The 23246-nt window shown below is 34.3% G+C and overlaps 2 protein-coding genes across 6 annotated transcripts; one reads left to right on the top strand and one right to left on the bottom strand.

Moving 5' to 3' along the window:
- The first annotated feature begins 472 nt into the window (after window positions 1–472).
- LOC105343628 (uncharacterized) lies at window positions 473–6717 on the top strand. The gene is made up of 9 exons (XM_011451062.4): window positions 473–889; window positions 1757–1928; window positions 2460–2689; window positions 4119–4304; window positions 5150–5262; window positions 5526–5658; window positions 5829–5958; window positions 6076–6110; window positions 6261–6717. The coding sequence occupies exons 1-9, from the start codon at window positions 832–834 to the stop codon at window positions 6467–6469; spliced, it is 1266 nt and encodes a 421-aa protein (XP_011449364.3). The 5' UTR covers window positions 473–831; the 3' UTR covers window positions 6470–6717.
- A 1560-nt stretch (window positions 6718–8277) lies between these two features.
- LOC117681862 (mucin-22) lies at window positions 8278–23171 on the bottom strand. Of its 5 annotated transcripts, none has more exons than XM_066075241.1 (8): window positions 22985–23169; window positions 21438–21540; window positions 14063–14169; window positions 13701–13883; window positions 13500–13599; window positions 10303–10427; window positions 9090–9230; window positions 8278–9002 (listed from the first exon to the last, which is right to left on the bottom strand). In XM_066075241.1, exons 1-8 carry the CDS (start codon window positions 23049–23051, stop codon window positions 8395–8397), a joined length of 1434 nt encoding a protein of 477 aa, XP_065931313.1. In that variant the 5' UTR covers window positions 23052–23169; the 3' UTR covers window positions 8278–8394. The 5 variants fall into 5 exon arrangements, with proteins under 5 accessions (XP_065931313.1, XP_065931314.1, XP_065931315.1 ...); XM_066075242.1 differs by having other exon boundaries at window positions 23059–23154; XM_066075243.1 differs by lacking the exon at window positions 21438–21540 and having other exon boundaries at window positions 22985–23171.
- Window positions 23172–23246: the final 75 nt, after the last annotated feature.

Below are 23246 nucleotides of genomic sequence, written 5' to 3'. Positions count from 1 at the left end.
CGTTCTTAGATTCTGAACGCGGGGGGTTTAAAAGGTATTGTACGCTTTTAATTGTTCTTTTATAATTATTATCCAGGGATGGGTCAATCACTTTGTCTTCGAAAAGGTGTAAATGAAGGCATCAGTCGAAATATGGGATAGACATTGAAAAATAATCCCCGTTAAAGAAGGGAAATGTAGGAAGGGGGTTTAAATATAGTATCATTATTCACACATAGAAACCTGTAATGCAAAGTGAAACGGTTCGAACAAGAGCATAAACCACTAATACTTTAACTGGATTTAAAATAGCCTTGGATTGCCACAGGAATACGTTCTTTTTTTGTAATTGTACACTCAATGCAGAAAAGTCGATCGACTCCGGAATGTGGGGGAAGGGGGGGGGGTTAAATTTTTCTTACATGTAACGACTGGATATGAACAGAAGTACCTTACACCATGATTGTATACTTATAATCCGCTAAATAATATGACCTTGACTGTGGAATAATTAGGTGAAAACCCTTCCACAACCGATATTGTACAACTTATCAAGTTATAAACGGATTCATGCAAGACCAACAAGACAGTATTTTTGGAGAATGATTTAAAGTATAAAATAAAGTCCGTCACCACAGAAGATTTTTTAGTGTTTGTTTAATCTTCTTAATTCTAGGGATAAATCTGAGGTCGCAGACGATTAAAGGGTAGAAAAACTCGCGCCAAATCTCTGCACCATTGACAACAGCCTACCAAAGGTTGCAATGACGTGAACTATAGAATCTTACTTTTCATGATTGAAGAGAATATGTGAGTTTTTCAGCATCAATTTCAAGTGCCATATAAAGGAAGATGGATATCAACATCTTTTTTAGTCTTCTGACAACCACGGTGTTAATACGCAAAATCGGTAAGATTTTTCTACTTTGATATCTTTTACATTTTTCATTTTTATAAAATTACCTCAAACCCCAAGCATTCAAAATTTTTCCGATTTTCTATTAATATAAGAAGACAAAGTAAATATAAAAATATGTTGTTTTTTTTCAAAAAGAAAATGATCATTGTGTAACAAGTATATTCAAATGCTCTAATATATTATATAGCAATATATTTTTATGGGATAAAGTCTTATGTGTAGTACTACATAAAGTACTTGGGAGAACAACAAATGACGTGCTGGATACACGTGATAAGATAATTACATGTACCCTTTGTCACACGTTCTTACAGCTTTTAACTAAGTCAGTTTAATTTCTCATACTATTTAAAAATTGGCACAAGAGATACAACATAATACATATATACATGTACTTGCATACATTAATCAGAAGTTTAGTTAAATATGTATTAAAATATATTATGACAAAAAGTGGATCGAAATCAATTGGATAGAATCAAGACGGGACAGATTTTCAGAATGAACCAAGTTTTCTTAGCAGTATTTCGTTGTGTTGGCATAATTATAGGGTCAAATGGTTTAATAATGGAGGAAGAAATTTCTATTTTTTCTTCATAAAATTTAGATTTCATATATTATAACACAAATGTTGGTTGCAAGAAATCAAGTGAAGGATTAAGAACTTTAACGCCAATCCTTTGGAATGTTAATCGTTACTTCATAGAACCTACATAACCGACAACAAAAGGTGATGCCAACAATGTTTAAAAATGTACATATCTGCGTTTAAAATTTAAAATAGTTCTATTCTGTTTATTCTGAATGATGCTTTTTAACGTTGAGCTTACGAACAAATCATTCTGTAACATCTTTCAGGTGCAGCATGCACTTTTCCAGACGAGCTCCGTGGGACCTGGGTTAGTTCCCATAAAGGAGCACTGAGCTTCAACGATTCTCTGATCACAGAGTACCCCATTCAAATGTCAGCTGTGGTGTCCGCCCTGGATTTTAACTGCCACGAGAGCAGTGGAAGAACATACCTCATAAAGTGAGTTGTGGAATATTTAAAACAAAGGCATTGGGCTTTACGCGAGATATGATAAATGTGCAATGATTGAATGGTCTTTTTAACTGCTTGACATTCAAGAGGAAATCTAAACACATGGTTAGGATGAACATGTAGGCTTCTATCAAAGGCTTTATATGCATGGCCCCTGGGTTATGGTTCTGGTCTGGTGGTGGAGGATGATTTTTTTAGCCGTTTTTTTAAATTTGATTAAAAGTTGTTGCTAAAGTTTATCCCATATTTGTATAAATCAGCAAAGAATTTTAGATATTAAAAATAGTATCAAAGAGTATATGCTTCACATTGAATCATTTTTCAATACCCGCGAGGAACTTAATTTATTGAGCTCGTGTTGGTTGTTCAATTTCTTTCAAGTTATTATAAAATATTTCAGATAAAGACGAATGATAAAAAATGGTTAAGGGTTACTAGTAATTGCTGGAAACTTCAGCTATAAAATGAACTTTTAAATCATATCCATTTAATTTCTATTGCATTACTCTTTCTTCTCAGATCAACCACGGCTGTTATTGCATTTGGTCAGCTGATTGATGCATACATCTGTTTAGACCTCTACCGAGTGTCCGCCACAAAGTACAAGTACTTCATTGGCACTACGGTAGACTCGAGCATCAACGACTATGTGAAAGGCGTAATGACACAAACTAACATCTCTATGAGCGACGCCTGCAATAGAGCCACGCCCTATGCTGCTAACACTTTCATCACATTGGTCAAAGACGGTGAGTGACACTTAAAAGGCGTGTCCTTGTCCGTGAATTATTCAAGGGCTTTCTCAAGCCTACCTCACATATAGTGCGATAAAAGTTATTTCAGATTGTTAAACCTTTATAAATATTTTGTTATGTAGTTTTTGCTTACATAGTCGAGTAAACTAATTGCCACTTAAAATTATACTTGCTATATTATGCTAGTGAACGCTATAACAAAACAGTTGTTGACGGGATTTGAACAATAAACAATTTTTTGGACCTTCAGACCTTCGGCATGTGTCTTTATGTCTTCATGTTGCCCCATACCCAGTCAATGACAATATAATACATGTATTTACAACATCTAGGTATTTCCTCTTAATATTTAAGAGAATCGAATGTTGTTTATACAGTTCTAAACTGACAAGCAAGAAATCTACGCAATAAAGTAAAAAGACCTGTTTTTGTATAAGTACACTGTGACTTAAAAAAAAATTAAGTAAATGTCAGCAAGTAGCTAAAATTACCATTTTAACATCGATCAATGATGTCTTGTACATCTCTAGTTGACTTTGCGTGGATTATTCCTTGGTCGACCAAAACTAGAGCAAGATTGAGAAACTGAACTCTACGGACTTGAACGGACTGAGCCCAGTCTTAAAGTAATAACGATGACGATTTCGCATAGATATAAAAAATTGGCTGTTTCTGTTGTGTAACTTTCTAATCGACAATAACCATAATCCACATACCTAAATTGATCTTTTAATAGATAATTGATTAAATAATTCAGAAATATATGTAAATGTAAATATTATCTTTTGTGTCATACGTACTATGAGGGTAGCAAACATTGCAGAAAAAATAAAATGTTGAATCTACTGACGCAGGTTGGGTATTTTTATTTATATACGTTTTTAATTAAGCTACCTTCATATCTGCATGAAGCATCAAAGAAAGCATTTACATGTATATTGCCTAAAAGGCGTTTATATCGTAAAGACGTAATACAAAACCTTCGTTAATGGTCTGTTGGTTTTTTTTCACTGCATGTTGTTCATATTGTACCAATGTTGGAGATCTAAAGCCAGAAATTTTTATTTTTTATTGCAGAATCTTATCTTTCCTTTAAAATGACAAAAAAGTAATGCTTCATAAACGTTTGCGAGTTGATTTTTGTGGGGAAAAGTATCTTTAGAGGTTAATATTGAAGCAAACTTACATTATTGCATGTCGTCTTGTACAAAAAAAAAATCGTTTGTTATATACATTTGTAAAAAAAAAATTCGGATGAAATTTACTACCGGGTAATTGTTTAAATCTTATCTAATGTTTTAATAGATTAAGGTACCTTCAGAATACTCACATTAGCACATTTTATGCAACAGAATAAAATTTTGAAAAATGCAGCTTCAGCTATAGTATATATTGTTATAAATTCCACACTTCTTCATTACAGGTGAAATATACACAGGTTCTGCCCAGGCATCCTGTCCCTCTGACCTTAGAGCCGTGTACTCCACTGTGGTGATAAAGAACTCTGATGATACCACTACTTGTTCTGGAAATTCTTATGATGGGTGCTCCCAGAAGCTTAGCTTCAAGTCCACCTACCAAGCATGTGCCACAAGTTTGGTGTTTTCAGGTGAGACAGTTATGATTATATACCGGTACACATAAAAGTCTGGGACTCCCTAATGTCTTCTTGTAAACACGTGTGAGATGTCGAACAATGGTCCAAAGTACATATCTGAAAGGAAACAATGAAAGACGTATCATTTTATTCCTATTAAATATAGGTATTTTAAACAGACGCTCCACCGCTGCATGGGCCCAGATTTTGACTATGATTTGAATAAGATGATTTTACATGTAACGGGTTTGCAATATAGTACATGAAAGAATTGTCTTGATTGTCAAATACCCATTATACAACAAAAAAACAAAACACGAGGGTGATATGGGTGTTTGAGCCTTCACGATGCGTTTTTTACGAACAACTATGGCATTGCAAAACCATAAATACCATTTATATATAATATTTTAATGCAAATAAAGCGATGGATTAAGGCCCAGTGCCCAATGATTCCTATGGTACTCTTCATACTGATTCGATGCTAGGTTGATATTTTGCACACTTCACACTGTTTTGTATGCTAGAACCATTTTAACAAGAGCTTGGACTACAAGTTGTTGTGTTAAACGCAATGTGACGTAGGCCTGTCTATTTCATTGTCAGCCACTAAGCCATGGCTCTCTGAAATCAACAAGATTTTTCTGGCTTTTGAGCTAAGACCGCAATCGGTGCATATTTCGCTTGAAACCGCGTCATTTTAAACTTGTTTTGACGCAAGAAATAGATAGCTACGTCCTACTGAAAGTCCAAGGTCTTGTTAAAATGGTTCTAAGTGCTGTTTCCGACGCTAGGTTGATATTTTGTATGCTTTACATTGTTTCCGATGCTAGGTTGATATTTGGTATTTTTCACAGGTTCCGGGGACTTCTATTGCCTCCACTCAGAGACCATTGGTGACGTCACTTACACCATTGTGTGGAACAACGACACAACCGTCTCCGGCACCACCTACAGGTCAACCTGCTTAGTAAGAAGTGGCTACTCCCATTCATATGGTCAACCAATCGTATGACTGAATGAATATTTGTTGTTTGTAGAGATAACCACTATTAGCCAGCTATGATCGATATTTGCAGGGTTTTTTTTCCAAATAAGTTTGCTTCAAGTTAAAAGATATACAATGATATATATAATTAACGTTTCTTATTTTTATCTTTTAGGAAATATTATACATTGGCGTCAAAAATCGTATTTCTTGATTACTTTTTTTAACCCTTTGTTATTTTGTAGGCTACCCAGACCTCAGGTTCTGTATTGTATGCGACCGAGTACCCTGAATTTTGTAGATATTCGAACCAAACGGGTTCCTCGGTGATGAGTCCAGGAATTAAGTACACGATGTCATCACAGTCACAAACTTGTGGTAAGACTGCTTCAAGTTGCTCAGCTTTAGGAAAACCGTTTACGCATGTATAAAACAATTTTAAGAAAAAAATTATCGTCAATTTCTTAAAGCGTCAAATTTCGTGCAGCTTGTCAGAAATAAATATTGTCAGTGAAATCTGAATGTTCTCGTATTCCTTGTTCTTTCAGTGATTAACAAAACGGGAGGGCAGAGTGGTTTCTACTATTTTCTGATTGTCCTGGGCATTCTTCTGGTCGCCGGAGCGGTGTTCTTGGGTGTGGTTTTGTACATGAAATACAAGAATAAAATCAGAATGATGTAAGTGCCCTGATAAGTCAATAAACATTAAAACTTGAAACCATGTAACTTGACTCTGGCGGTAAGTTTGACGGGTGTTTTGCAATATTTACGCATGCTCATTATTTCTTCATTCAGGGAACTGGATGTGTATACGAAAGAATCAAAGAGTCGTAAGTTTATTTTAATTTGATTTTGATTTAGTCATTTTCTATCGACAAGATTAAGCTTCAGAATAAATGTTGTACAAAGGTTAATTGAAACTTTCTTGTAAACAAAGAGCGCTTCTCCTATTATCGGTAAACTAAATCTTTTTCTATTAGGCCCAACAACATCCAAAGAAGAGGATCAATCTAAAAAGACAAGCGACCTGACTCCAAAGCTCCCTCCCATATTTCCGAACAAACCTTTGATACAGTCAAATGAAACCGAGAACCCTGAGACACCGGAACCGGAACCAAAGCCAGCGAATGTGGAGCGAATATATCCGGAAGACGAAGGCCAGGCAACAGCTGAAAATCATTGCCACTAAATAATGTTTTCCGTACATATTTTCGTCAGTGAACACTGATATGCGCAGGGGTTTTATCTCTGAAATATTTTACGACCTACGTATTATGTGATGATAGTTTTCAATCTTGTCAGTGTAATGATTCTCAATTGAAAAAAAAATAACATAGTTTGTACGGAACAAATTGAACCAAATAATTTTCAGTGGCGTAGCTAGGGACAAAATATTTGTAAGAAGGGGATCTGGGAAACAGCAGCCCCCCCCCCCCCCCCGCCCCCCCCCCAATATATATCCAACATAGCACAATATTTAATTAAGACGGCAGTAATTTTGATATGGTAAAATGTATTAGATTAGATTGAATAGACATTAGATCGGTAAGCACGTGCTTACAGTGCCTCAATGTAGCTACGTCACTGATTTTCTTTAGCATGTTTTACTAAGTTAAAAACATTGGTAGTTTCATGGAAAAAAACCATTAGTCATCTTTAGTTATCCTCTGGAATGACTCTGTACACTCCGCGTAACCTTGATCCATGATCTTTACCGACTAATACAAGTGTTTTGTTTTTAATAGATTCTTATAGTGATTAACCAGAAATGCAAATTAAAATTAATTATGCATATATATTTACATCATATTCATATCCCGAATGAATCCCCAAAGAAAGCATTTTATTGTTTAAATAAGAAGACATTAAATTAACTGTGAATAATAAAAGATTTGTTAAAGAGTCGAGGAACCCCATATACGAATAAAGAAAAACCTTTTTTTTCTTTACCTTGAAAATATTGTTTAAATATATACATGTACATATAAAATACTAGTATACTAATATTAGTATCTAGATTTTGGCATCGGGGTCTGTGCCATTCATAACCAGCAAAATATTAAAAATTGAAGTAAAATTGGAAATATTTTAATTTAAAAGTTTTCAGATATTTATCTTGTCTTATGTTCAAAAAACTTAATTTGCATACATTGTAGATTACTAGTATATATTTTATTCCAAATGTTTACAGTGTCAATGCATTAAAATTCTCCGATCCTCAGCCTCAAGTATTTTATTTTCATCCTAAAAATGTAATTCATCCTTCAAACTTTATAATTGAAATAAAATAAAAAGAATTTTTCATGGTATCCATGCATTTTACGAAGTTATTGCAAGTTTTGTGACGATGAATATAATGGAATAAATAGTGTATGCAAGTTAAGATCAAATTAGAAAAAAATGCATGTTGTACCGGTGCATCGGTGGCTCGAACCTTTGTACCTCTGGGTACAGGCACGTAGCATCGTTTTTGAAAGTGGGGGGGGGGGGGGGGGCAGACTCATCAAAAAGATCTTGACAAGCAGAAAAAAAGGAAATAAGACTTTTCCAAAATCTTCAAAATCCTAATACGGGGGAGGGGGGGGGGGGGGGGGGGCTGGCGTAGTATATAACTTCAATTTCAATCCTAATTTCTTTATTTTCATATCATTTTTTTTACATCCTCCATAAAAAGTGGGGGGGGGTTGCAACTCCATGATAATTCAATTTTTTATGTGTAAATTTTAAAAAATGAGTTGCTGCGAGAAAAGTGGGGGGGGGGGGGCAGCCCCCCCCCCCCCTGGTGCTACGTGCCTGGGGTAGTAGGTCTCCGTGAAACCACTAGGCCAAGCAGTTGAACCATTTTGCGTAATATTAACACTTCAAGACTAATTAAATTTGTCTATGTAAAAGGCAGATTTATGGGACGAATAAAATTTAGAGTTATCGAACATTGCTGGGTCGTTAATGTTTTGCAACAGAGAGACAATCATTGTCAAAGGATCTTTTCACCAAACGCTCTCTCTCTCTCTCTTTCTCTCTCTCTCTCTCCAACATAAAACCAAGTTAGACAATAAAAATTCACGAAAGTCGTGTTCATTTGTCGTGCCTTATTTTTGGTTTATTTCGGTCACTTTAATTCCGTAAATAATCAACTTCAATGAAATGGCGTCTCCAGAGTGGAGGGGCAAAGGAACAAGAAAAATCGGTTGAACGTTTCCGTTTTTTGTTCTTGGCAAAACAAAACACTATGCATGCTATGATAACGAAAACCAGCGTAAACATTAAACACACGACCAGAGATATCACAGCTTCAGTGGTTAATAACAGAGTTCGATTTTGTGTTGTCCCTGCTGTTGGATAACCACTGGATAGAGTTTTGGAATGTGTTGTCTCTAATATTGTTGTTTCAGTTGTAATGGTTCCTGTTGTTGTCTCTAATGTTGACATCGTTGTTGTCTCTGATGTTGACATAGTTGTTTCTGAAGTTGACATTGTTGTTGTTAATTCTGCAGTTGACTTTGTTGTTGATTCTGCAGTTGATATCGCTGTTTTCCCTGATGTTGACTTTGTTGTTGATTTTGCAGTTGACATCGTTGTTGTCTCTGATGTTGAAATAGTTGTTTCTGAAATTGACATTGTTGTTGTCTCTGCATTTGACGTTATTGGTGTAGCTTCGGTTGTACTTATTTCTGTTGTTATTTTTGTGGCAGATGTAGATGATTCAGAAGTTGCTGCTTCCCCTGCATAGAAAAAATTACGGTATAGACGATAAGTGATAAATTCAATTTTTTATTGCTTTTAATCAATTTGGTTGGTCTGTTACTGACCTAAGAAACTGTACATCAACAGGAATCCTCTATTTTCTATTTGATCGTCTGAATAAAATATTATCTGAACAAACGAGGAGTTGAACAACAATGATTTCGGTTTCAAACTTTTCGTGTCGCACAACACTTTCCTTTCTTCTCCTGAATATAAAATCACGTTTTATGTTAATATCAGCCTCTTTTTAATTAATAAAGTGTAACTGAGTCCAAAATATTCGACAAATATATCTCTTATGTTGCAAGAGTACTCTGGCATACTTTACAAGTAAAAGGTAGCTTTTAACAGCTCTTTGTAACGCGTTTCATTTCACAAATTATATTAACTGTTCCAAATATGCTTATAGGAATCCAGCTGCAATACTGTAGCCCTCTACGAATTTTTATATCTGATGTTTACTGGAGAGGGCTATAATTCCACAGGATCTCCGTAATGGTGCAAAATTAATTTTCATGCGGCTGATTTCGGTCTGAAAAGATCGTTTTTATATTTGACTTCCTTAAAACAGCATGATTTTTTAATTCAGGTTGAACCAAAAAACTATACTAATCAAAACCAGATAAAACACATCAGCATGTTTACCTGTCGTCTTTTTCAGCAGCCATGACAGTTCTAGCGTGATTTTATGGGATGTACGCCTTGAGCTTTGATGAGCTTGATAACGTGAATGTCAGTGTAAATAAGCGATCTTACCTTGTTCTATCATTAAACATCATTAAAGGAAATGGTATATAATGGAAAATTCATATTTACCGCGTTAATCATGTTTAAAATAGGGGAATTCCTATATTCGGTTCAAGATCCTCTCCTGAATTCTCATTGGCTGTCCCAAAATAATTAAAACCTATCAAGGTCCGTAAACATGGCGGACAAATTCAACTTGAGTTCTTGACAAACACGTAAAATAACCGATATATGGACTATACTTGATATTTTTGGATTAATTTATGCCATACACAACTACAATGTTTGAGTTCAGGTAAGAAATGCAAATGTTATTGTCATTTATATCCGATTTGAGCCGAAATTTTGTTGCGGGAGTGAATCATTCCCGCACTTGCACTATTAAGGATTACGGAGATCCTATGGAGTTGAAGACGTCTCTCCCCCCCCCCCCCCCACCCCCTTAAAAAAAATCGGTAGAGAGCTATATTATTGCAGCTAACAGGAAGCATACTCATGTAAAAATAAGAAACTTGAATTGTACAGATTTACCGTCATAGGTGGTTATGTTATCGTAACAAACGCCTTCATATACATCTGTATCCAGAAACAGCACATTGATTCTGATAGTCCCGTCTCCCGTCGGAGATGTTATGTTCCAAAAGCAATTTGTATCCCTGTTCAAAGATAACACACAGGTGATAAGTAAATAAATGAAGATACAGCATGCATGCATTGTTATTTTCTAGTACTATACATATATTGAACAGCAGAAAAGACAACAGCACAGGCGCCTGACGTTATTTATTTATTTCATAATGAAAAAAAAAACCGTTATCTAATAATACATGTAGGGTATTTATTTTTAATTATGAGAAAAAATATTTAACGTATTGCTTCGTGCACTAATTGAACAACAGTGCTCACTGACATATAAAAGATGCTAAAATTCAACGGTTTTGCACAATAAAAACACATTGAAATCAAGATAGTTTAACACAGGCGCGAAAGAAACAGACAAAATCTAAACGAACGTATATATATTGACGCAAATAATCAATGAATGGCGCTATTTTGCACCATACCCGTTCTCAAAGAGGTATCTTCCCTTGATGAAAAGATGAAAAAATTAATTCATTTTGTTAAAATATCCGCTGTATAAATGGTTTGTTTCATTTCATATATAAAAGAAAAGAGAGAGGTTATTAATATATTAACAAAGAGTTTTTAAAATTGTAAATTACTTTTTACTATGTCTTTATAAGGGGTGTGCCGCCCATAGAATTCAAAGTATTTCGGTTAATCAAAATAATTATTATTAAATGGACACTAATAAAAAAAAAAGATAAAGTGTCCTTTGCTGAAGTATTTCTATTTGATAACTGTTAATGAAAGTCGAACCATTAATTTGTTTTCACGTCACAAATAGTTGGTACTAGATCAAATCGCAAATTGGACAAACCGACATTTGCCTACACATAGTATTCCATCGTTTTTCAATCTGAATTTTCGTGTTATGCCATCCATACATGTACCTATGTTTAAATTTTAAGTAAAGAAAATTGCAACTACGGATCCATATCTTTTCCTTGAGGGGGGTTCGAGGAATAATTTTGTCTGTCGGGGGTCCAAACCATAGTTTTGGTACTAGTAATTTTAAAATGTAAAATGTTTGAATTTTCTTTGGGGGGAAACTCCAAACCCATTCTGTGCCAGAAGTCAAATAAAATGGATGGGTACTTGTATTGTTTGAATAGGTCTGTTGGAGCTAGCCCCATCCCCGTTCGATCCGTTTTTTAAGAGATGAAGATCATGTACAATTTACTAGTTGTGTAGAATCACACATGAGGGGGTCGTGATCGGTGTAACACGGGGACCGTGATTTTGATGCGGTGTAAGTAGGCCATCGAGTATTCAAAGACTTATCATGTTTAATTAAAAGCGATTTTAATAACCAAAAGTATCGCACGGAAGACAGTGATTATTGATAAACTACCTCTAGTAACATGGGAGTTTAGATATCTTTGGAAAAACCCAAACACTTCGACAATATACAGGTGGAGTGGGCGCAACGTATCATCTTCAGGGTATTTCATTAAAAATGTCGAATCCTACAGAAGAACTTCCAAGTGTTTTCGTCCAAAATTATTCCATGTGAATAGAAAATCAACATTCATAAAAGAAAACCATTTCACATGTATGAAATGAGGAGTATTTGATCGAAAATCCGAAGTGACGAAGTGGGCTGTTGATCTTGAGGCGAAGGGGGGCTGTGACTATATTTCATACACTAGTAAGCAAATTTTCCATAATTTTTATATTCCTTTATTCATTTCAATATAAGAACCATGTTAATGTAAATTCATATTTAATAAAAATCAATCCATATAAATATTAAAACTACCCTTGCTGCTTTGCGTATAATTGACAAAGGTAGAATCTTTGTTTTATTGTAATCATTTGAAAATTAAATATAAACTGCATGCATATTATCAATAAAAAGGAATTCCTTTGAACATTCTATTTTTTTAAAATAAGAATTGTCGTGAAAGTAAATGTTTAACATATAAGTAAATGTATGGATAGTAATCTAGATTTCGTGAGTGCGCTTAAATCAAATTCAATGGATATTCCGAGAACAATAAACACATTACAGATCCTAAATTATTTTTTTTTAAACCGAGGATCCAAAAAAGATTCCAAACAATTTTAATTGAGAACTACTGCATTTATAATTAAGCCTGGGTTGACTGATTTTTTTTATATGTAAAACTGGAAAAACAGTACGATTTGTTCATGAGACGGAAAACACAGTACGGACACTACGAGTATGCGAGACAGATCGCGTGTTTTCGACAAGGGTAAATTTAAGGATGAATTCAACAACCCTTGTTATATCGACGCGCAAAAGGAAAAACTTTGACAAAAAACTTCATTATTGCATGTAGCACATATATTCACTAGTATATACATGTAGTTACAGTTTGTTCACTTGTTATTTAGAGACAAAGCTTTACATTTCATTCACAGTGTTCGTTTTTGATATTTCTAAAATTGGGTTAAATCAGAACAGTATAGAGAAAGTAGATTTGTCTGCAATTGTTGAATTTTATAGAACTGCTACACATAGTTTGGCAAATTCAATCGGGTATCAAACCCTTGTTGCAAATGAACATCATGTTGAAAGAATAAAAATGCCGGTAATCCAAGCAGCGATTTGATCAGAGACGTATATATAATTAAAAAATTGTAACGGAAAAATCTAAAAAGCGCCACCTGACGACTGTTTGCGCTAACACGTTCTTCGTTTTGGGATTTAATATCTGTTCATTTCACGCCAATGTATGTATGATTTTCTTGTGCGAAACCGTTGATTTTGATTTAATTCTCAATTACTTGGCAATAAATACTGGTTGTTATACATGTAAGATCATTTATTGGGCACAACGTGTTCTTCGTTGGTTGATAATTTTGTTTGAATTAATCCGTTTTGCATTTAAAAAAAATGTGTGTGTGTGTGTGTGTGTGTGTGTGTGTGTGTGTGTGTGTGTGTGTGTGTGTGTGTGTGTGTGTGTGTGTGTGTGTGTGTGTATATATATATATATATATATATATATATATATATATATATATATATATATATATATATATATATATATATATATATATATATATATATATATATTGTTTGTCATTTCCGCTGTCCATTTACAAAAATTTAGAATAGCAAACTCAAGATGTCTTAGTACCTTTTGTAATTTTCCGGGAAATATGGGGATGTTAAAACTTCTTCGTTCTTGGTTGCTACCAAAGTTTTGATATTTGAGTTGCAAGCCTCTGCTTCATATGCTGGAATGATACAGCAAACAGGTAGAATTAATGAATCTGTTTATGTGAATGTGTATAATATCAATATTTCACAATGTGTCTTATTGATTTGTATTGCCCACCTACTGGTCTGGCAGAGAGTATTTCCACCTTAAAGCCTTTTTCAAGCTGCGCGTGTGTGGTAGAGTCCGTGATAAAGCTAAGTAACATCTGATTGGACGACGTGACGTAGAAAGGTGATACAGAGGGTGCAGTTTGGGGAGAGCAAAAAACATCACCGATCTTACGATCGCCCATTGTTGTACCTTGAAAAAGATTGGAATTTAGGTGGGTTTCTGTATGCACGATATCGCAGGTTCTATATCATTATTATTATTATTATAATTATTATTATTATATTTGAATAATTGATATGTTATTCATTAGTTTAATTTATTAATGTTTAAGTCTTATGTAAAAATGATCCAAGATAAATGTTCCCTACCATCAAATGCCAACAAAACATCTCCACATTGGACCTGCTCAGTTACAAGAAATATTAACTTCAACGTTGTGTCAGCTGATCGAAACAACCACTTACAGTTTAAACCTCTAGAAACAATATAAATAATAAAACATATGAAAAGGCAATAAAAAAGTTCTATACATCACTTTAGTGTACTTCTGAAGAATTTTAATTTTTAGTCATAATGCATATTGTTATCGTTAAAATTAAAATATGTTAGAAGGACACTTGTCTAAAGTTTGCTCGTAATTCCTGTAGGCACGTACACGCGTGTCATTGGATATCTGACATACTGAGGTCTGATTGAAGCTAATGTTCATATGTGCAGTGTTATTTGATATGTCCTTATAAAAAGTCGATCAGAAACGGAAATAATTAAAACCCATTTTGAGAAGAAAAAAAAATTAAAGTGCAAAAAAAAAGTTACATGATAACTCCATGCACAATAACAAACATTCTATTTATGACTTCATTCATTAGACTGCAAGCAAAACAAATTTCCTTCTTTCTGCATATAATGTAATTTTTATGAATTTCATCTTTAAACTTGTTTGAATTAAATAAACTGAGAAGACCGAGAATAATAGCTTATTTTTATTTTTAGATATTCGTATTATTTAAATCATGACTGAAATTGTAGTTAACATTTCTATGAAATTTGCAAAAACTGTGTAAGAAAACAAAAATATAACAGCATACTATAACTTAAAAACACACAAAAATATTTACCTGAAATATAGAGGATTGATTGATTGATTGATTGATTACTCACGCAAAATTTTCCTTATATATGTTCTGGAAAGCTTATCTGTAAAGTTGTGTGGACATAATGGCGTGATACACATCAATTTTTAGAGTACAATTCTGACTTTCAGTTAACATCTAGCATTTCAATTAAAAATCGATTTAAAAATTCTTTTTAATTTTGGAATAATGTTATAAAGCCTGATGATTATATACTGAATGTCATAAAATTTGGTTACAGGATTGAATTTATCACATTCCTATGGAACGCCAATTTCATATTACATGTATATAAATTGGTATTTCATTTATTAGATTTAATCAATTATTAATTAAGCTCCGAATTATTAGTACTTGTCACATCATATAAAGGATTTACCATTGCATGTCAAGCTTTCACCACAATACATAAAGGTTTTACCACCATACAAATTTACATATATAATGATTTTAACACGCCATAACAGTAATGACGTTAGTACTGCATATAATGAACTTATCACCTAATGTCAAGAAGTTGCACTGCATTAAAGGATTTTGCAACTGCACATGAAGAGTGAACCACATAACATAACGATTGAACAATAGTTCATTATGAGTTTAGCTCTGTATGAAATGAGTTTATCATATCATATAAAGATTTATTCATAGCATATAATGAATAAACCACTGCACATAATGATCTTACGACATAACGTAATGATGCTACCACTTCATATAAAGATTTTACCCCTGGATATAATTGTGAAATTACAGTATATAATGATGTCAGCACTGCATATAATGATGTTACCACTTCATAAAATGATATTACCATTGCATATAAAACATATACCAATTCATATATTATGAAGTTATGGCGTTCTATACTATCCCGAAAGTGTGTTTTTGTCTAACAACAAATCAGCACTGAAGAGCCCCCCTTTTGTTGAAAAAAGTTAGTCACAGGGTGCGTTCATAGTATTTCCAGTGGTACCAATACCTGTTTGCCAATGGTAACAATTTGTGCCATTGGTGCCATTGGACCCATATATACTCTGAACGAGTTTTGGGGTACAGATAGTGGGGAATTTACCAATGTTAACAATGGTACCTTTGGTCGATTATTTAGCGGAAAATGTCAAACCAAGAAGCAATATTTTTGCCTTGTTGATCATTTTACACCAAAAGGATACATTCAGAAATATAATTTTTGTACAGTTAAGTGTTTTTTTTTTTTCTTACATTTTTTCTTCTTCTGCAAAATGTGCTTAGATCTTTGAAGAACATGGCTAGAGTGAATCATTACTATGCGATTACTATGATACCATTATATTTACACCCGATGATTTTGATACCGTTTGTTCAGGGACACATTTGAAAGTCAATGTTATGGTTAATGCCAACAACAATCCAAAGGGCCTTACCCCTAGGGTGTTGCTAAAACGCGGAACGGAAAACGGAACTCAAAGCGGAACGGAACGGAAAGCGGAAATTTTATCTAATGTTATTTACTTGATAGATTTGTTAATCATGCTAAAAACGATACACTTTATGTAATTTCTATTTTTTCCCGAAAGATTAGCAATATAAGATTATTTATTCAAGAATAATAATTGCATGTCATGTAATTTTGAGGAAATAATTTAAATTATTTCCTCAAAATTACATAACATGCAATGACACTATAACCTGTCCCAAAATACCCTCGATTCCCATTTTGCTGAATAACTCGATATTTATATAAACCTCAGGGTTCAAGCGATTTTCTTTCAGAAGTGCAGAAGTATGAAAAATTCTTATTATTCCGTCTTTAAAACGTCCTCTCTAGCTCATCAGCTGGTTTCAATACACAGCTAAAAATAAAGAAGTCTACGGGGTTTTGCATTTCAACAGACCCAAATGATAACGTTGAAAAATTGTGCAAGGTCTTCTTAATGATTTCCAAATAGAGAAAAGATGTCAACATTTTCCATTATAAATCTCTGAAAGAAATCTGTTTTCGATCCTGTGAATTTTTCCGATTAAAAAATGATGTGTCAATGAAATTTTGTCGGATATTTCCCGTTTCATCTATTTCAATTGCATCTTTTACAGCTATGTGTATGACAGACTATGGTCACAATTTATAATCAGAAAATGTAACCAGGCAACGTCTAGAGCTCTCTATTCGGATCATATGTATATAGCTGCAGGAATGAACAATTGCCAAGAAATGCAAACGTTAACAAAATTGCATTACTAAAAATACTAGTTTCACTAAGTACTGGGTATTTTAGTGTTTAATGTACTTTAAATTTAAATGTCGGCAGTCGTACGGGTTATTTTTTTTTCATCTCAATGATACTGTATCGTCTGTATGATTTAAGATCGTACAGAACACCGAAAATTCAATGTTGATGTAAGTATATACATCACATTTGAAATATAAAAATACTCATAAAAACACATGAAACGCTTTCAATAACTGCGTACGTTACGCTGATATGCCAGCAATACCATGTAAGAAAATAAGTAAATATTTATAGCTATTTACTCTTTTAATTATGCTTATACTTCACAATTCGTATACATTTGATTTTTTCCGTTTCATACTTAACTAAAGCCAATTGAATACAATGCTATATTTGATAGACATTCATAAGAATATCGATAAGACAGCCACATGTTGATAATCATTCATTAGAGATATGAATAAATGAAACAAAGTAAATCGTTTCTGGCCAGTTTATACCCTTTTAATGCGATAAACGTGATGTGATATTTTCCGTTTTCCGTTCCGTTCCGCTTTCCGTTCCGTTTTCCGTTCCGCGTTTTAGCAAGACCCCTACACCTAATGTTGAAAAGGAACTGTTGGTGTTTTGTGGAAACCACGTTTGAGAGCTTTCGATGTATGGCTGATCGGCTTCAGAACAAGTTTTTTATAAAGTATATTCTCCTTCTTAAAAATATTAAGGCCGAATAGATAGCCTACATCACAAGCAAAAAATTGGAGAAAACTTTCATTTTCAAAATGTTTTTGGTGCTTTAGATGCATGACAGTCATATTCCAACCAATGTCCCCAATCACCTGCAACATGCCTACATACACAGAATTTTTTCATTGTTTCAGTGCTTATAAGGAATTGTTCAGCTGCAACAATATTTTTAAAAGGAGGAAAAAGCTGTGAAATTAATCTGTTGCCTTCAATGCATACACAATATCCGCCTTTTTGTGACGTCATGAAAAAAGTTATCATCGCTAACAGAGCTCTAGATCGTCTGCAGAAATGTCTACCTAAGGTAAATTTTATCGGAAAACATTGGTACCGTTGGCATACCAATGGTTAAAAAAATTACCAGTGGTAAATTTTGTCTGCCAACGGCAGTACTCTTAACGCACCCACAGAATGTTTTGAACTGCTATTGTGTAAACCCACTGACTGTCTCAGCGCCATAAAAAGCCAGTATTGATTCTTGATCAAAGAGAAAGTTCAAATTTGAAGGTTCTTTAGAGGGTCTCTATTTTGCCAAGAAAGGTTATTTCATGATTAAATTCGATTTGAATTTGACAAGAGGATATCACTACATAGATATTCATCTAGATTTTTTTTTTTTTTTTTTTTTTAGATATTTAGGTTTTTCGTGGAATTTCAGTGGCTCAGACCGTTACTTTGTCTTTACAGTCCCCCCCCCCCCTTTGGTCTCAGCAGTGCTGGTTATATTTTTACAAAAGTTTTAAGACCATTGGCACTGCACTGGAGAGCAAAAGCGTATGGTGTTATTATGTATTTAGAAGATGGCTGGGTGTGTTTTTAAAGGGACTTGGACACGATCTGAACTCAAAATTTTCAAATTTTATTTTTTCAATTTTTATGTCTAGAATTGTTAATAAAGATGTTTTCAATGCTTTGACAAAATTTAAAAGTCAAGTATCGAGTTACAAGTGAGTTACAGGGCGCAGAATTCTTTGTTTTGTAAACAAAGCTCGAGTCCCGTTAATGTTCACATATTTGTTGTATTGGTATAAGTTTCTATCCAATGTTGCTGTTTGTTGTAATGAAATTATTGATGAACCCATTGAATCAGTCTATCTTGTTTCCACAAGTTATTTTGATAGAGAAATGGCAATTTCTTTACTTTACAGTATTTGTAAACAAACTTATAAGACTCGAGCTTTGTTTACATAACAACAACTTTTTACCTCTGTATCTCGCTTGTAACGCGACTTCTAACATTCAAATTTTGGCGAATCATTCAAAATACAAAAGTTAACTATTTTATACATAGAAATAAAAAATAAAATTTTCATTTGAAATCGTGTCCAGGTCCCTTTAACCGGTCGGTTTACCTAAGGTAAGTTCAGGTAAGGGAGCATTATGGATAAAGGGAGCCTTATGATAAAGATGTGAAGCCTCGGGAGAAACACGCTCGCTAATGTATACTTAAACAATAAAATGCTTTCTTTGGTGATTCATTCGGGGTATGAAGGTAGCGACATTGCAGAAAAAATACATAACCCGCTAACGCGGGTTATGTAATTTTTTTCTGCATTGATCGCTACCTTCATAACCCGAATGAATCATCAAAGAAAGCATTTAATTGTTTATATTAACATCTTTCTTTTAGCTAATTGATAAATTGATTATGAAAAGTAAGTAAAATTCACTAAATTACAGTCAATGTACGTAAGTACGTTAGCTAAAAGAAACAGCCAAATCGTCTCCTGTGAGACATCGTCATGATTATTTCGTGCAGTCCGTGATTTTTTCTAGGTCGCTGTAGGTTTGGACCAATTGATAAACAGGGCGTGTCTATATCTGTCCTGTCAGTTTCTTATCAGTTTCAGCAGCTGTATATTTCGACCAATCGATAAACGGGGCGTGTAGATTTCAGTCTGGCAGTTTCTATAGAGCTATGAATTAACTATAGGTTTCCTTAAGAAATAGAGGGAATAATACTTCGTAGATGTAAATGTATGTCAATATACACGGATGTTAAAATGCTCTCAACAGAGTTTTTTCGATGATCTAGTAAATTATAGTATTTACATATTTGTTCTATGATAAAAAAAAAGCGACCGTTAAAATAAATGAAAAAAAAAACAACAACAACAAACACATGAATAACAGCGTGCATATCGCGCATATCAGACAGGCATTGCCAGTCAAATGAATTAGTCAGAATTACGTACGAATAAATTTTTAATTCGTATCAGAGATTTATTTAACATGATGATATTTTTTTTTTCGTTTCTTTCAGTTTTCAAGAGTAGAAAATTTATTCGACAGTAGTTTCTTTTGATAATTTTGCTAATAGACATGGCGAACAAAAGTTAATTGCACGGTCGTCCCGAGTATGGGCGGCGGAAAGGGTAAAAAATACGTTAATGCAAAACGAACAAGTTATTTTAAAAAACATGCTAAAATACCAAACAGACCAGCCTAAAACAAATCATCAGCTTCTTTTCAAAATCAACAGACACCGGTTCAAAACAATTAAACGATCACCAACTAAAAAAAGCAATAGTAATCACTGGTCATGCACTGAATAAACGGTAGATGCCGTGCCAAGCGGTATCAGGAGAAATCGTACCCTAGAATAAAGGTACCTTTGAATTATAAGGAACGTTAACATGCGCGGATCCAGATTATTTTTTTCTAGGAACTGCAACAAGAGAAAAGGGGGGAGGGGGGTCCGAGGGATATTTAGATTTACAAGGGGTTGGGTGGTGGTGGTGTTGGGGGAGGGGGGGGGGTCATGTATTCGGTAATTTCACGATGCAAATTTAAGAAATTTGATTTTTCCAGGAGGGGGGGGGGGTCCAGACTTCAGTTTTTCTACATAGCAGAATTTTAAGCTTTGTATTTCGTGAGTAACTTGACTTTCAAAAGTTTGGTAAAGCATTTAAAGCATCAATTTACCATTTTATAGACATAAAATTGGAAAAAATAATACTTTAATTGTTTGGGCTCAAATCGTATCTTATTTTAATTCATTTTTTAAAAGAAATTGATTTTCAAATTATATTTGCAACGGAAGTATTTTCCTCTATGGCCTCATATACAAAGGTTTTTAAATATCCATGGTAAATTCTCGAGACATTAGAATACTGGTACCAAAAAAACAACAACAACAACAACAACGCGCCATCGTCTTCTTATTGTAACGGAACTGTCTAGTGGTAAGTCCCGTAGATAATCGTCTTCTTATTGTAACGGAACTGTCTATGGGTTAGTCCCTTAGAGAATAACAAGAATTTCAAGATATGAAGAGTACACTATATATGGTGTGCTAGGCTAGCCGCAGGTCTGTAGCTCCCGGTTTGAACAAATTCGGATGGAGGACCTGGGTCCCAGCGCGAGAGCCAGACATGGTATACACAAGACGAGTAAACAAATAAACGAATGTCAATCCTACATGTAGAATGTAATGGCATGAGAGAGAGAGAGAGAGAGAGAGAGAGAGAGAGAGAGAGAGAGAGAGAGAGAGAGAGATCTGTATTATTTACTTGATTTTTTTTTACCTTTCTGAATTTTAAGAACCAATCCTACATTCTAAAAAAATGTTAATGCACTTCTGATTTTAATTTTGAGATGCACCACCCTCTTTTGTGGCTAACCAACAATTAAACCACCCATATTGCACTCACTGGCCATAATTTGGAGATGAATCGTCAGGGTAAGATAACACGCTCATGCCATAGTTTGGTACAGGTACATCCAATCCGCTTCTAACACACTGACCCATTGCATCTGTATTCAAACAAAATATTTATGATCGTTTCATATTACAATAACAGAGGCCCAGGGGCCAGATCGCTCACCTGAGCAACACTATCCATAACTGATTAAATTACCATTACTGTATCAAAATATCTTGACAACTAAGTACAGTAAATCTTACTAAAAAAAATTGACGATTTTTATCCACAAATATCTATGGTAAATACCAAGCCCCTTTGGTTGTTGTACCTGTAAGAAGATTTTTTTCTATTCCTATAACCCCCCCCCCCCGCACCCTCACTTTGTGGCCCCACTTTTCTCTAGGGAATCATGGTTTGATCAAAGTTTAATCTGCACAACCCGTGCTTTCACACAAGTTACTGCTTTTTGGACAAAAATCTTTCCCAGAATGTTTCTAAAGATTTTCTCTAAATATTCCTATGTAAAAATTCATCCCCCCATTGTGGTCCCACCCTACCCCCGGGGACCATAATTTGAACAAAATAGAATCTACAGCTTCTGAGCATGCTTCCATTCCAATTCGAGCTTTTCTGGCCTTATAGATTTTTAGAAGAAGATTTTTAAAGATTTTCTCTATATATTCCTATGTAAAAATTTGACACCCCCCCCCCATTGTGGCCCCACCCTACCCCCGGGGACCATGATTTGAACAAACTTGAATCTACACTATATGAGGATGGTTCCACTCTAATTTGAACTGTTCTGGCCTAATAGTTTTTGAGAAGAAGATTTTTAAAGATTTTCACTTTACATTCTTATGTAAAAATCCATCCCCCATTGTGGCCCAATCCTACCCCTGGGAACCATGATTTGAACAAATTTGAATCTACACTACCTGAGGATGCTTCAATACAACTTCCAGCTTTTCTTGCCTAATAGTTTTTGAGAAGAAGATTTTTGAAAAATACCAACAAATTTTCAATAATTCTAAATTATCGTCCCTTGAGAGAGATTTGGCCCTTCATTTGAACAAATTTGAATCCCCTTCACCTAGTGATGCTTTGTGCCAAGTTTGGTTGAAAAGTTTACAACAACAACAACGCCGCCAACGCCGATAGACAACGGACAAATTTTTATCAGAAAAGCTCACTTGAGCTTTCAGCTCAGGTGAGCTAAAAAATTGAACAGCTGGGGTTGTTTTGGTAGAACAAAAATATTATCTCTCTAAATGTGCACATTCTGTAACAATGTTTTCCATTACATTGTAACATTCGTCGATTATCTCGAACGAGCCTTTAAAAACCTCGTGAAATCTTTCTAAATTTAAAAACACATCATTTGAGTATTTTCTAGTTTCAGACTGATACTTTTCATAATTCATTCAATTCTTGTATCAATTTTCTTCGGGTCAGTTTAGTTCGCCGACAAAACTTTTCAAGCACAGTATTTAGCCGATGCCATCAATAAAGTATTATGTTAATCTAACAACAAATGTAAAAGTTACTTTCATTACCTGAAAAATAATTCAGTAAAATTCCAAACAGACCAAGTATCCAGTATATATACATTTGTACGTCCATATCGTACCTCCACACAGACGACTCTTCTTGACTGACATTTTCTCATCCATAAAGACATTGAAGGCTTACTTTTTCGAGTGACAAATAGAAAGCAACAAAACACACAATTAAAAATAAAAAATAGAAAGGTAGGGTGGAACTAAATGTGACGGTTGGTTGAACATCCTGTTAGGGGGCACATACCAACGGTGCATG

This window comes from Magallana gigas, chromosome 2, assembly GCF_963853765.1.
Source record: "Magallana gigas chromosome 2, xbMagGiga1.1, whole genome shotgun sequence".
NCBI lineage: Eukaryota > Metazoa > Mollusca > Bivalvia > Ostreida > Ostreidae > Magallana > Magallana gigas.
This window is presented reverse-complemented; position numbering and strand designations above follow the sequence as displayed.